General features: G+C 37.6%; 1 protein-coding gene across 3 annotated transcripts in view; it reads left to right on the plus strand.

Annotated features, from left to right (window-relative positions):
- The window catches only part of GRIA4 (glutamate ionotropic receptor AMPA type subunit 4), a gene marked incomplete at both ends in the record, with an annotated part of 224,588 nt that overhangs the window by 126,852 nt on the left and 81,097 nt on the right, over nt 1–16,639 (plus strand). For all 3 annotated transcript variants that reach the window (XM_084306321.1, XM_084306320.1, XM_084306322.1), the window contains one exon: nt 8,346–8,530. In XM_084306321.1, coding sequence (XP_084162447.1) covers nt 8,346–8,530 — 185 coding nt within the window. The remainder of the gene's footprint in view (nt 1–8,345; nt 8,531–16,639) is intronic.

The following is a 16,639-nucleotide window of genomic DNA, read 5'->3' on the forward strand; positions in this document are numbered from 1 at the left end:
TAAGGGAGAAAAGGATAGAAAGCCTGTCTGTAGACCTCCACTAGAGTTTATCTCAGAGGTGTTTCACAATTTCACAAAAAATTATTGAATGTCATAGACCTCAGGGAGACAAGAAGTATAAATTCAGATCATAAGGGTAATTCCATTTATCATCATACTTTCTGAAATCTCTGAATGAAAATAGCAATACAGGATGGCTAAACTGATCCATTATTTCCTTGGTTTTGTTTCTGATCTATCAGTAATAAAATTTTCCTGGTCACTGACTGTGATAGTGACTTAGTTCACACACTACATCATAACAGAAAAAACTGAAAGTACATAGAGTTTGAAAAGCAATATAAACCCTAACTTGGATTTTTCAGGAACAAACCATGCCAGATGAAGAAAATATCCTTTGTTTTATAGAAATTGGAAAGAAAAAAAAAAAAAAAAAAAAAAAAGGTGTCTCATTCTAGTAGGATTTTTTACATGGTTTGAACAAAGGTTTACTAAAAGAGCTAAGAAAATTTTGTCTTGGTAAAATTTCTAGAATATGGTAAGACTTGTCACACTGGGACTCAAAAAAAAAAAAGAAAAAAAAAGTGGATGAGATTCACTGTCAAATAAGGAGGTATTAAGCAGTAATCCATTCTGGCTGTAGTTTTTTTTGCAGTATTTTTGTTAATGACATAGATGAAGAAATATAGAATACATTTATTGAACTTGAAGTTGATGAAAAATTGAAAGGACTTTGTGTACTTTGGAATTAATTTTTGAAATATATTACATTGTCAGCACTGCACTTCAGGAAAGATGTGGATCAATTGCAGCATATCCAGAGGACAACAAGGAAAATTGTCAGAATTTAGACTAAAACATGTTCCAGAAGTAAATAAAAAATGAGAAACTGTTTCAGCAAGAGAAGAGCAGGGGGAGTGGAGGGAAGAGGGGGGGAGGGGAGGGAAGAGAAGGGGAGGGCAGGGCAGGGCAGGGCAGGGCAGGGCAGGGCAGGGCAGGGAAGGGAAGGGAAGGGAAGGGAAGGGAAGGGAAGGGAAGGGAAGGGAAGGGAAGGGAAGGGAAGGGAAGGGAAGGGAAGGGAAGGGAAGGGAAGGGAAGGGAAGGGAAGGGAAGGGAAGGGAAGGGAAGGGAAGGGAAACAGCAGTCTTCGGTTATGTAAAGGATTGCTTTAAAGAAGAAGGAAACAAACTGTTCTTTATGTCTACTAGGATAGGACAGGAATGAGTGGCTTTAAATTGTGCCAGGGGAGATTTAGGTTTGACTTTAGGAAACATCTCCTAATGATAAGGATAATTAAGCAATGAATATATTACCTGGGAAGTTACAGAATCCTCTGTAGAGGTTTTTAAGGACAAACAAAGATATCTGTCTAGGCTGATTTAAATATAATTTATCTATCTTTGGGGATGGAGGGATAGAGAGGAATAGATAGGATTTTTCTTGAGCTCCCTGTCTTATTTTCCAATCTTTCTGTCATTTTTGTGAATTAGACATGAGAATGACTTGGAACACACCTGTAGTTGTAGCTTTCACTCTGTCATCTGAATTATGCGGTTTGTACATATTTTGTATTGAATGATCTGGCTCCAGTTCCAAATTCAGAGAAGGTCAGGCATGTGAATGAGTTATCATGGGCCAAAATTTATATGGTTGTGTTTATAAATCTTACTGATTGTGTTTGAGTTCTGGAAGCTATATGCTCACCAAAACTTTAAAACAAAAATGTGTTAATAAAAAGGTATCGATCATAATAAGAAAAACTAAAATGCACTCAAGTTGTGTTTTTTGTAGTTATTGGATGAACACATCTAATACAATCATGCATCATTCCTACTGTATATTTCTTGTATGGTTTTCCTCGCTGTAGTGTCTGGATTAATCTCACCAAGGTTTGCCTAGATAAATGGCAGGTATTTTCACTAAATCTCATGTCTAGACTCTTTCTGTAGTCATTGGAGAAACAGAAAAGCACCTCTGAGATAAATATCTAAGACCAAAAAAATATATATATTATTTATAGGATATCCATCTCTCTTGTGGAAGCCTGGATGATTAACTCAGACAACTTCTAAGACATCTAGAGTTAAGTGACAGGAATCCAATACTGATGGTCAAGTATATTGTCTTATCCATACCAAATGATTTGATCATTTATTCTCCACTTCTGCTGTTCTTTGGATTTATAACAAATGGAATTTATTTTTTTTTATTGATCCTAATATGAATTCCAGTAGACTGAAGCAGCTTTCAAAAAACACCTCCAGCATTTCAGTCTCCGTGGTCAGAGTTAATTTGGGGAATGGAATCTGTTCCTGCTAGAAAGTTACTTGGACAGAAAGAGAAAAAAATAAATTTGCATTTCTGTGATATACAGTATAAGATGCCTGTCTTTGGAGAAGATCTCCATTCCTTAAGGATATCTTCTATTCTTTGGCCCATAGCAGAAATATATTGCATATGTTTTTTCCAGATACATTAACCTGTTAACTTGTGTCAGTCAGTATTGTCAGTCTACTAGACAGAGTAAAGAACAGTAATAATATACAACTAATGCACCTTGTGAATCATAGAAAATTAATACTAAGTAATTTTCTGCCTAGTAGTTCATAAGCATGAATTATTACTAGGGTGCTGTTGTTTGGAGCAAGCAGCCACTTTGCTAGCTCTCTTCTGGCAAAAACATCCGGAACGACAGCACACACTTGGAGGGGCAGAGGAAAAGGTTTCCCAGAATGAAAAGGTTTCTGGAAGATGAAAGTTATTGGAATTCTAATTATAACTCTGTAATTGATCACTGAAATATTTCTGGTGAAAGCAAACAAGGAAGCCAGAAGTAAGAAAAACAAAGAAAATAAAGGAAAAAAGCCAACCATGTGTCTTCCAGCAGAAAAAATGAGTCAAGAAAATGCTTCTCTGATTGCTTCAGTTTATTCTGAATACATTGAAGAGATTTAGATATCAGATTAGCCTTTTCATTTAAATGGAAATAAATGAAATTAAGTCATTGACTACTGAAATGAAATTGAATGGGGCAAGTTTAGCTAGTACAGCAGAAGACACAAAAAAAAAAGACCTGAAGGGCCACTGAACTTTTAAAATCAAAAAAGATCACTCATGATTTCAGCTACTTGGAAGGAAATGGTGAGGAGGATAGAGTCTCCAGTCATGGCAATGTATCAGCAGCAAGGAAGAATCCTGGACCTCCAAATTCATGCACTTATAAAGTGTCTTAAACACTTTGGTCTCCAGCAGATACTTCTCAGTCTCTGAAGAACTACTAATCTCTCTCAAAACAGGTATAAGACCAGGTACACATCTAGCATTGTTTCTCTGTGGCTGATGCATTTTGTAATGGAAAACATACCTATGCAATGAAGAATGTGGAAAGCAAGGTTAAAAAGCATCAGAGATTTTGTTTGTAAGGTATTTTGCTACAGAATCATTCCCAATAAGTAGATATTTTGGGATAGGCATCTTCAGATCTGAATTTACAGGAAAAGAGAAGAATAATTAATTAATTATTCTCCAATTATTAATTAATTTTTCTCAATTAATTAATTTATTTATTTATTTATCTTCAACATGATGATTGTTTAGTAACTTTTTGGAAAATAATAGCAGTTTGTTAGGTCACGACAATCCCATGTGACAATAAAACAGGATAGGAAGAAAGCAAGGAATCAACAAAATAAAATCTTTTCAGACTTTCCCTGTCTCAAGGTTCGTTCCAGGGTATTGAAATTGAATTGCTATTACTGAACATTAAGCATTTGTCAATAGAATCTGCATTTGAGAGGTGATCTACAAAAGCAGTTCACGGACTTATCACAGGTCATATGAGGAGAATGCCATAGGATCATAGTCTCATAGAAAGGAAGGAGAAGGAATTCTTTCATATAGCATCCTCGTATTTCGGAAGGACTTCACCTATGTTTCCAGGCAATTGCAGTGGTATTTTATCTTGCTCATAGATTTGCTTATTAAAAAGAAAAATAATAACAAAAATTTCCTGGAAAGACTAGTAGTTTGTTGAAGACTTCCAGGCTTCAACCACTTACGCTTGGGCCCAGTAATTTGTTTTTTTCTGCTAAACGATTTATCTGCATTTCAAGGTTGAATTAGTTGGTGAGGAAGGGTTACTATATATATGCCTCTGAGAACTTCTTTTATTTATTGGCTTATGCCTAAACATTTTGTAAAATAATGTTTTAGTGGAAAACATTGATTGTGTAGCTCAGTTGATAGGAGTTAGTTTTTTCTTTAATTTGCTTTTATGCAAGCAGTAATATTTCACAATACATGGGATGGAATGTATTCATATCACTAAACCTCCAGAAAAATGAATTACTCATCTGTCTGCAGCATAACTGAGGATAAACAGCAGATAACCAGAAAATAAATACATTTTAGGCCACAGCTGTAAGACTAATGTCTGCTGTCTTTACTTGGGCAAACATCTCTTTGAAGTTTAAAAATTTTGTCTAAACAGAGACACTGCGCTAAGTTTCTGTATTGACTGAATTACCTCAGGTTAGTTTCTTTTTCTTTTTTTTATATAAAATGTTTGCAGCACTGCATACAACTCATTTTTTCTCTGCTAGCTGTAGCCAATTATTTTGGACAAATAAGCATTCTCCTCTGCATGTGTAATTTCTATGCCAACTGAGCCTGTGAATGTCTTTATTCATTCTGTGTAAACTCCACCCTTGTCAGTCTGTTGTATTGAAAAATGTTCCTGCACACTGAAAAGATGACTGTGCCATGGATTACCTGCACAGGGATTCTGAACTCCTCTCATGGAGAGGTTGCACCATATCCAGTTACTACAGTTTAGCTGTATTCTGCTGTATGTGAAAGATATACTAACATGAAAACCTATGCCTGAGTGCCAGCTACTGACAAGAAGCTACAGAAGCTTGATATGCCTAAAAGAAGGCAGTTGCTAATGAAATATGGCAAGTCAAACCTTGATCCAAGGTAGAAAAGCTTTTCTGTGTTTGTCTGATATTTGTCATGCTTTATGCTGGGATAAACTCCCACTTTGATCAAAACACATCTTAGTAAAGTTGTCAAAATGAACTAAGCAAAGAATGAGGGGATGTCAATTGCTGTTTCAAACACCATTCATTCTGAATCAAAGAAAATGTTAATTTGTGTCAGGAAGCTGAATTATGTAAATGTTGAATGTGTTTGTAGCAAAGACCAAGTCAAAGCTACAGTGTAAATGAAGCAGGAACCCCTTTAACACTGGAGTAGTTTTAATGTACATCTATATATGGAAATGAATAGGAAATGAAGCAAGAAATACAATGTTTGGGAAAGAATCTTGTCATAATTTGCAGAGATAATTACAGGCAAAAACGAGATTGAATATAGCAACAGGAAAAGCAGAATAATTATGCGGCAATTAACAGGAAAGCTGTATGCTTCTTTGAAAAAAATAGCAGTCATCAGGTTAAAAATATATGCTGGGTACAGAAATGTTTTAATAGTCAATACATCAAGTATTTGAATTCATTTCCTAAGATAAAATATTGTTTCATAAAATAGATCTCATCTATAAGATGAAATATATTATGCAGTTTATGTATTCATTATAAATGTTTGTATTTTTATCTTTAACATGTCATCTGAATTGGAGGAAAAATAACACGTTGATTTCAGACTGTGGATACATAGTGTAATAATAAGAAGATTTTAAGTTAGTGTTTCAAGGACTGCAAATACTGGAGGAGCCAGTAGAAAAATAACTACTCCTAGATTTGCAACAGAATTAGTTTCTTATGTCCTAAAATCTTCATATTCTGATAAAAACTATTACCTGCTTTTATTTTACTGGAGGCAACCCTGGTTTTTGGTGGTTTTGTAAGTCTTCTACTTTATTAGTTAGCAACAGCACAGTCAAAATTACTCTTTCTGAAATGTAACATACAAGGATTTCTCTGGCAATTTAGGGAATCTGAGATGGTACTTTTCATGGGGAGCCTCTTATGTAGTGGCACCTTCAAGTGCATTAAAATGACAGCTGGGGCTCGTTGTGCTCAGGCACAGGACCATCTTGGTGAAAAGAGAAAGGAGAAACCACTGCGTATCCACGTTAGTATAGGATAGTTTTCAAGAGGTGAAATCTTTCTTTTAAAGCTAGTGGGAACAATTCATCCAGATAACAATTAAAAAGACAAGGTGTTTTGCGTAGTGGTTCTGGACAGAGGGACATCCTCTGAATTGTATCATTTGTATAAACATGTTGTCAACAAACATGTCTATCCCTGTCTTTCTTAAACATTGAATCTGGATCTGAGGTGTGTAATCATCATTGCTTTATGCAAATGCACCGATACAAGATGGAATAAGACATGCTACTCACTTCAGCAGTTGTTTGGGCAAGTCAAGGCTACATGTGCAAGCTGTCCTGAGACAAGTCACAGGCTCCTCTCCTGCCTCTGCACTGCTGTAGTGGGTTTACGTGGCAAGGTTTTGGTAGCAGGGAGCCATAGGGGTGGTTTCTGTGAGAAAGATCTAGAAGCTGCCCCATGTTTGGGAAGGGCCCCATTGTTTTCCAGATCCGAGCCAATAAGCGATGTTGTTTTTCGCCTCTGTGAGAGCATATTTAAGACAGGGAAAAAACGCTGCGCCACACAGCAGCCGGGAGAGTGAGAGGAGCGAGGAACAGCCTTGCGCCAAGGTCAGTGTAGAAGGAGGGGGAGAGGTGCTCCAGGCGCCGGAGCAGAAGTCCCCTGCGGCCTGTGGTGAGGACCATGGTGAAGCAGGATGTCCCCCTGCAGCCCATGGAGTACCACGGTGGAGCAGGGTTCCACGCTGCAGCCCGTGGAGGAGACCACGGTGGAGCAGGTGGCCCTGCACCGACGGAGGCTGCCGCCTGTGGAAGACCCCTGCCGGAGCAGATTCCGGGCCGGACCTGTAGCCCGTGGAGAGGAGCCCACGCAGGAGCAGGTGACCCGGCAGGAGCTGCTGCCCGTAGGGGAGCCAGGTTGGAGCAGTTTTCTCCTGAGGGATGGACCCCGTGGTACGGACCCATATCTGGGGCAGTTCTGGAAGAGCTGCTGCCTGTGGGAAGCCCACGCCGGATCAGTTCATCAAGGACTGCATCCCGTGGGTGGGACCCCACAGCACAGGGGACGAGAGTGACCGAGAAGGAGCGGCAGAGAAGAAGTGCTGTAGACTGACCATAACCCCCATTCCCCGTTCCCCTGCGCCGCTCGGGGGGAGGAGGTGGAAGAGGGTGGATGGGGGGGGGAAGGTGCTTTTGGTTTTTTTTTCTTTGTTTTCTCACTTCTCTCGCTTGTTAGTTGTAGGCAATAAATCTTACTATCTCCTTATGCTGAGTCTGTTTTGCCCGTTACAATAATTATTGCGTGATTTTCTCGTCCTTATCTCAATCCTTGAGCCCTTTTCACATATTTTCTCCCCATTCCTCTTTGAGGAGGGGGAGTGAGAGAGCGGCTGTGGTGGAGCTCGGCTGCCCACTCGAGCGGAACCACGACAACTGCACATCCCCAGTGAGAAAAAATTAGGAGAGGGAACAAGGTGAGGGGCATACTGAGGCTGCAGGCAGGGAGCCTGCACTGTGGGTTTAGTGGGGATGCCGCTTCTCCCTTCTGTGAATAGGCTCAAAGATGACAATGAGGACGTCAAATAATGATAAAGAGCAGTAATCCTGCCAGTAGTAATAATTAATGCCTCTATGGTGCCCTTCATTCATTGACCTCTAATCACTTTGTATACATTGACTAAAGCTGTATGGGTTCTCTGAAATAGATCAATATCATTTTTATTTACTGCCATAAATATATGTATATATAAAAGTATAAATATATGAAACAATAAATTCTTATTAAAAAGCAGTAAAAATCACTTGGCTTAAGTGTTTAAAAAAAAAAAAAAAAAAAAAAAACACTACCAACAATAAAGAAACAACAAAGCATTTGAATGTCTAATACACTGGGTTTGAGGATACAGATCCTCCTGGTGAATGAGGGGACTCAGGCATTTTCTTTGCTGTTTCATGAGAAAAGTCCAGATATAGAAATGTGTATGAAACCAATATGAGAAGCCGAATGGTTGGCTGGATGAGACCATGTGTATAAAGCATATGTAGCTTTTCCATAATGCTGAGAATCATTCCAAGGAATCATAGCAATTGTAGTTTTCATTGCTTACATAATGTGCACTGATCAAGGCTAGCAACATAGGTAGGAATATAAACTGTCTTGTTCCCTTCCCTGCAGGAGCAGATATTAAGAGTCATGATATTGATTAAGAACAATTCCTATTTAAAAAATACAATGATTGTGTTACTAGTGTATTGTATCCTTTTATTTTAGGTTATTCAATACTTCAAGCAATTATGGAAAAAGCGGGACAAAATAGCTGGCAAGTCAGTGCCATCTGTGTGGAGAATTTTAATGATGCCAGCTACAGGAGGCTTTTAGAAGATCTGGACCGAAGACAAGAGAAGAAATTTGTAATAGACTGTGAAATAGAGAGGCTTCAGAATCTCTTAGAGCAGGTAACATTCCTTTTAATGTCACTGTAAGCACATTACTGAAATTCTAGATGAGATACCACTGTGCATTGCCTTTTGTTTATTTTCTCAACAGAAATGAGATTGCCTACTTGTTCCTTTTGTGTTTTTTTTTTTTTGCCATGGACTGACATTTGTACATCCACTTGCTGACTGTTTGCCTTCCTATAAAGTTATTGTCCTAACAGCCAGTGCATCAGCACGGTGAGCCCTCCCTTCCCCAGCTGGCAGGTCTTTGGGGCAGCTGCACACTTGGCTTCCCAGCAGCTCCCTGCCTGATACAGCTTGCATCAGGCTCTTAGGGCTGGTGGACCAACACAACACGGTGTTGCTGCATTACCATGATGCCCTCAGTCTGTACCTTCACAGGGGAAAGAAACTGGTCTTGTTTAAGGAGAAAAAAAAATAAATAAATAAAAATAAATAAATAAATGAATCCAGTATTACATATTACTTGCAGTTCACAAAACTATGTATTTCTAGCTATAAATTCATTAAACTCATTACTGCATGTATTTCCAGCTACAAAATACTTCAAACTTATTGTTACATATATTTGAACTGATAGCTTTATTACCTTAGCAGAGTGTTTACGAACACGAAGAAAAGTAGAATAAACGTGCTATTTTGCTGGGAAGGAAAGTCAGGTTCTTCCATTCATGGAAAGCTGCTGTAATGTAAAGAAAATACTGGTCCAGACAGATGGTTTTGCACTGTATGGTACCTTTACTGGTGTAGGAACCTATTGCTACATTGCTCATAAATGTTGCAAAAAATAAATAAAATAATGCTTTGAAAAGAGCATTTTTCTAAGTGACGGGAAAGTAACTTCGGGTTAACTCGCTGCTCCTCGCATGATCCCACATACGAGGTTGCAAGTGCAGCGTTCAGCACCTGCTGCTGCAGGGAATGGATGCCATCTGCTGGTGGTGAATCCTCCGCCGCCGCCCTGCTTATCCTGGCTAGCACGTTAGGGACTTTTGAAATTTTGTTGTAAAAACGTTCATAATCCGTCTGCTACCGAAGTCACAAAAATTTAAAACGCAGTTTGTGATGCAGAAGTACATAAAATAATCCTCATAGACATATCCATGTCAAATTTGCTTTCACTGACAGAAGCTAGAGAGAAACTGAGCATTAATGGTATGGCTGCAATAACAAGGACTTTTTCTATGACTGTTGCCAAGAGAAGAATAGATGATGCTGTATCACTATAGGCATTCATTTGGCTATTTTTTTTATTGTGAAAGCCATTATGTTTTAACACATGCTTTCTATAGTTTATGATGAAGTCCTCAAGTTCAGCCTATGTTGTAGTAAAACAGAACACCCATTTGGGCATTTTTTAAAATATATTTAGAAAAATAATTTTCCCCTCAGCTTTGCATGTGTATGTGTGTATGTAGTTTCTTTTACACAGTGTGCAAATGTGAATTAGAAAAAGAATGCTATATTATGCCATAAATTCTGCATACATCCACCATCCTACATAGTTGTATGTACTGAGTATCCACTCAATTGCACAACAAAACGAAGTCACCTAGTAAGCATTCAGATCTCGCTGATCTCAGCCATATATTTTATTTCCTTCCAGGAGCTGCTACTCATTTTCTTTCTGGATTGGCCTCTACATAGTCAGTTCTCTTTGAGCATAACCTGTGCTCTTTGTTCAGATCATACAGAATTGAATTGGATATTGATTTTAATGGGATTATGTTTTGACCTCCTCTGACTTCATAAAGGTCTGGATTTTGCCTGCCTAAAATAGGTACTTAACATGGCAAGTAGTAAAAATGCAGTGCCTGGCCTCAACAGGGTGAGTCAGATATTGTGAATTTGGCTGATGGCTCTATAGGACAAGCCCGAAAGCTGCTTGAGTCCTCTTTCCATTAACTGAACTGTGGGAAAATCAAGGGTGGGAGTTACATCCAATTTACAACGTGCTTGTATCTTAGCCATTCATACAAACACTTTTAGGAAGTGATTCATCTGGTTACTGTCTAATTTTGGATGGGATTAATTTTACCTAAGAAATTAGCTGTTTGGTATTTGTGCTGGTGTTTTTTGAAACATAAATGTAAAGCCTTTGCCCTTAAATCTATGCTAATGAAGAGAAAGAAACTGATATGTGAGCTATTGGACTTCTTCTCTTCTCAGTAGTGACTACTGATATAAATAAATTTACATTAGATCTAATTAAATTGGAATGTAGATACTTCAGAATGTTTCTGTAATTTGTCCAGGTCATGTGAATTTTCTTCTATTGTTCCAACACCCCTGGAGCCTCATCTTCATCCTCCATGGGCAGGAATGGTATTGTAGCCAGGCTAGGTGAAGTACATGGTCACCTGTAGCTTTACTCTCCAGTGTGGAGGTCCTGGTCTTCCTAGACCAGCTCACCTGTGGGTAAGCCTGGGGTGCTGTGCTTAGCCATTGTTTTGGGGCTCCAAAATGAAAGCAGTTTGCCTTCAGGGGTCAAGTGCTGCTTAAGGATGAACAGTCATAAACCTTCTTGGAGACAAAAGCATTTGCAATCTCCCAAAGACAGGAGTGAGGCAAAAAGATCTGGCCCAATGTAGAAAATGCAAAATAAAAACAGTTTTAAAATATCAGCCTCTGACTTTTTCATTTTGTATGAGGGCTTTAACAACATGTAGCAGACAGGTAGGGTGGCCTCACAAATGGACTGAAAGTTGGAGTGCTCTTCCCTGCATACACAGAGGAATTGATTAAGCTTCAGTGACTCTAATTAACTCAACTTTTTTACTGCCTAGTTCTCCCATAATTGAGAGTCTAAGTTGTGACTATTGTAATACTTTGCAATGTACAAGTAAATGTTCTGCAGAACATTTAGGAAAAGTAATTAAATCTCAGTAATGAGACGGTAACTCAAAGTACTTTGCCCTTAAATCTATGCTAATGAAGGGAGAGAAATTGGCTTGTGGGCTTGTGGGTTTCTTCTCAAGTGACTGCCCATACATATACACATTCATACTTCTCATGACTCTGGACCTCAAGAAATGAAGACTGGAGACTTTTTCACTGGCTGTGTTCAAAGAGCGTTGCTCCCCTCTCTATATCTAGTTCCCACTTATATGACCTGGTGTCTTCTGCTCATTTTCCTCTCCCAGCTGCTCAGCTGAGGAAAACAGCCCCTTGCTATTTCTTCATTTCTTCTGCAACTTTAATCTCACCATTTTCTATCTTTCTTTTGCCTCTTGTATTTATATTCATTATTTTTTCACATTATGTGTATATAGAAGCTGCCTTCACACTCCAAATTTGTGGCTTGTCTCCAGGGAAAACTTGTTCTCCTGGAATAAGTGATGTATCTGAAGTCCAGTCTCTGTGCACACACCAGGGTGTGCATTTTCCATTACAAAGTCTTCCTTTCAGGTTTATACATTGCTGCAGTGAGGCTGATGTTTTGGGCAAGGGCCAAACCTGTACTCATTTTAAGGGTGAAGTAAGGACAGAGAGAGTTTCATTCATCAGTCAGATTTCCATTCTAGAAAGAGGTAACAGGGCCAGTGTTAAATACAGGAGATGTGTTCAACCTGCCCGCAAGTATTTATATCTGATTTACTTGGATTGCCTTCAAAAGATTTCAGATCTTCCATCATAATAAAATGACACGATGGTTTTCTCAATAAAGCTATACTCTGTTTTAGCCATGGTCAACCACACAGCATCTACTTGATAGTGGAAATATTTGGGGGTGATGGAAACATTTTGTTTGGTTTCTTTATTGCCAGTTGCATTGGCTCAGCTCAAAGCGCTGTTTAAACACACCACTGGAGCAAGGCACCACTTTGAGCAGGGTCACAGGGTTACTTTGCTTCATCAATAAGACAGTCTTCAGCCTATGTGAGTCAGTACATCTCCACCTACTCTCAAGAATCTACTGTAACTTAAGTGAACCAGGATAGTATTAGCTCCTTTTCAGACTTTCTTATAAGGATAGTGAAAGAACACCCTATGTCCTTAGTATCTTACAACAGCCATAAGAAGAAAACCTTTTTGTTGTCTGTGAGTGAAACTCCTGCTATGTACTCCTATGGCAGACCTCATCATTCTGCAACCTCAGGCTGTAAAAGACAATCCACAAACATCAAGATCTTTACCATAAGATTTTCTTTACTTACCCATTTCCACTCTACTAGAAAAGACTACACAGATGAGAAGGCAGACCTTTAATTTCTCAATCATCTTACTCTTTCTAATGCACAAGATTGACAATTACGAAAATATGGAAGTTAATGCAAATGCAGTGCAGAATGCTACATGGTCTTATTTTTATTTTTTTTTTCCACAAAGCAGAAAATGTCATATTTTCTAACAACTGGGTTCATGAGTACTGTAATTATCACCATATGAGAGGTTTGTGTTTACTACCATTTAGATTAGTACCTTTACAGTTTTTTTTACCTTTACTCGTGTTCCTCATGCAAGTTCTTCATGTTCCAGAAAGGAAGAATATTGCTCATACAATGAGAAATTACAGACTCTGTGGGATATCTTCCCTTAGAGATTCCTAATTAACTTTTTATATGTTTTCCAGACACCTCTTTTCCATCCAATAACACAATACAGAGAAACTATGATCACTGGTTCCAATAGCATTGCATTTATATATGCAAGAACCTCAGAAGAGGAGACTAATTCAATGTGTTAGCTGACCATCCCCACTTTTTAGTTCATTTGTGGTCAGGCTTGTAGTATCTGTGAAAGAGTATTTGGAAATTGAGAGCAGCTTTAACTTGTGTTCTTCTTTCACATACTATGAGGCATGAGCTCTTGACTAAAGGTGTGCATTTTTAGCTACATAATAAGTAACATTACTGTAGGAAAGTGTGGTGGATACAGTGCTAGGGCTGAATTTAATATCCTCTTGCTAACTTCACCTATTTTGTTTCTTTCTAAATTTTTCTGGTAGAAGATAGCATCTCTTCCACCAGTGTTAGTGGGGAGGCATTGTATGGCTTTTCTTCAGAGAAAAGATAATTTATAGGAACTATATTTTAATACCCAAAAAGGACAAACATCTTCTACAAGTTCCAGTTTAGGATGAATGCTCCTCTAGTAAAGTCTGGCCAAGTGATTCTGGCTTGTAGATCAGGGACTCCAAAGTCTCTACCTCTCTTGCAAATGCAGATTCAAGTTCACTTTTCATTATTTCACAACTTGGACACTGGCTTGCATCACTGGAGCAATTTTGCTTTTTACCTTGAAGAACATTTTCCTCTTTAGCAGAGAAAAAATGGTGTACATGCACTAGTTTTGTGGATAACGTTCTTAAAATCAATTTTAACAGCTTCTCTTTCCCTGTTACAACTTTTGGTCCAATCATGTCTACTGAAAAAAATAACTGTCTTTCCATAGAAGGAATGTATGTATCTATATATTCTGTACTTCTCTTTGTGAATTTTATCTAAAGTGTGTTATACCCTTGTTGATTTCAGGTGCTGAAGGAAAAGACATGCAAACAGAATATAATTAATTATAAAGTTGAATAGTGCTCTTTCTCATGAAATGGGTACCATTTCAAAGTTTGATGTTTATTCATTGTTTGATTTGTTCCTTTGCAATCCAAAAATAGGAGAATGAAGCAATGGTTGGAATGGTCAGAACAGTAAAAAGTGAAGGCTGATACCCCTCTTTTTCTTTTTTTTCTTTTTTTTTTTTTGTTTTGTTTGTTTGTTGTTTCGTTTTTCTCTTAGACCATCATTACCACCAGCACCATAATAAACAAAAATATTCCCCAAAAAAATGTACTGAACAATCAGGAAATAGCATTTACTATAGCTAATCAAGAAATATGTGAAATTTGGCTAGCCAGCTAGTACCCATGTTCTGACTGGTGACCTGTCAGACAAGACGCATAGTACCTTGGCATTTCTTATCCCGTCAGGGATAAGAAAAAAAAACAAATGGATCTTTGTTTTCCACCTAGCAGCCAGTACTAATAAGCACTGTCCAGGCTAAATGCATTAGATGTCTTAGATGATGTTTTAGAGGCATTACCTTCCTTTTAAATATAACTGAAATTGCCCAATGCGTTAGAAGATATTTTACTGGAAAATTGATAGGCAGATTCACAGACAGCTCCGTTGCATAAATATAACTTCTGTAGGAAACAGGAATAAAAATATATAGCAAAATGAATACATTCAAAAAAATGTCCTGTCACTCTCTTCTAAGATGTACTTATATTAGTTATCTGGATTAATTTACCTTTAGTAAATACATGTCATAGATTTCTTTTGTTATTTCTTCATTTGCTAACTTTCAAGCAAGAGTGAAGTGTAATAGAGAGATGAAATTGTGGTCAGATTTAGAGAATAACAGAGAAAATCATTTTGAAGATTTCAGTGAAAACTTATGTTATTTGTTCAACCATTGTATTTGTTCTTTTTACTTTTTCAGACACTAATAACACATATTACTTACTAGAGAAGGACACAGTCATTTGGTCAACCATAGCTGATCGCACTGCTATTACTTACAGTTTGTACAGTGCTCAAAAAAGTGTTCAGATATACAGTGAAGTCAGTGCTCCAAATGGATTTTACAATTAAGTTGAAAAGCTGTCATTTAGATGGTGATAGATATTTTGTTAACTATAAATACTTCAGTCTATTTTTGTTGGCTTTCCATTGCTTTTTCTTTTTGTTGTTAATCCAATTTAAAAATTAAAAAATAAATTATATAAGGAAATTTTCAGAAACACAAATACTGAAGTTGAAATTTATGGTTCCCCATTTATTTTTCTGCCAGACTTCTCTCTGTCAGCATATATTAAATACCACAGAACAAATAAAGTACCAGGAACAAGACTGGAGTCTTACAGCTCTGAGATGTGTTTTAGGCAGATTTAGGATCTGTTTTTGCAATATAGACTGTGAAGTACTGATGTGAAGAGACTTATTTTATGAACAGTCATAGAACAACAGAATGATTGGGGATGGAAGAGATCTCTGAAGGTCATATGGACTAACCCTTTTTTCAAGGGGGCTTAGATCAGTTACTCAGGACATTTTTTTGGAATTTTGAACACTTCCAAGGATAGAGGTCTCAGAGCCTCTCTGTGTCTTGTTCCAGTGTTTGACTACCTCATGGTGAAGATAAAGAACTAGGAACTGAATTTAACCGTGTCTGTAGGATGACCTTCATGCAGAGCCTGGCAAAGTAAAAGGAAGAGCACATGCTAACTGTAATTGCATTTGCTTAACACCTCTATTTCTACTTTATTCAAAATAAAATAAAATAAAATAAAATAAAATAAAATAAAATAAAATAAAATAAAATAAAATAAAATAAAATAAAATAATGTTCCTATCCCTAACATGTTTTCCCAGGCTTTTTTCATGTTCAGTAGTATTTCCAGTGTTTCTGTATCTGTACTCATTAAAGGCACATACATAAACATATGCACATAGCCGTGTACAGGACTTGATTCAGCAAAAGAAAAAAAAAAATATTTCTGCAACAACAACAAGGAATTTCCTTTTCCTTTCTTCTGTTTATCTCAGCTTCATCCTCTTCCACCAGTCTCCATCCCACAAAGTTCACACCTCAGCACTCCATGCGTTAAAAGTCTTCCAAGGTGTCCACAGTGAGCAGCATCTTCTGAATTTTGCATAGTGATTGAGTTTTGCTGTCAGAGATCATCAGTCTGGCTCCTGCTCTGCCAGACAGCCTGATTTCACTCTTTATTTTCTGCTCTGCCTCCCCCCATAAAAACTAAATGGGATATTTCCCAGTAGATGGGCACCACTTCTCTCTGCTGTGTCAGCACTCTGTATCAGCAAAATCAAGACTCTCTGCTCATCCAGGGCTGTATTTGCCTCAACATAGAGGTGAAAACTGCTATGCAGCATCTGGCATGTGTTTAATGCTTCAATGTACACAGCTGAATTTATACATAGTAATAAAAAGAAAGTTTATTGTGTTTTGTAATATTAAAAATTAAAAACAGGTGTAAAGTTGTCACATAGCATATTATTGGTATTGTTAATCTTGTGAGAATTACAAATCAGTAAACTCTAATTAATAGCATCTAATAGCACAGTATTAACAAGCATGACAGGGAAG

The sequence above is a fragment of the Netta rufina genome (genome assembly GCF_964035555.1).
Source record: "Netta rufina genome assembly, chromosome: 1".
Classification (NCBI taxonomy): domain Eukaryota; kingdom Metazoa; phylum Chordata; class Aves; order Anseriformes; family Anatidae; genus Netta; species Netta rufina.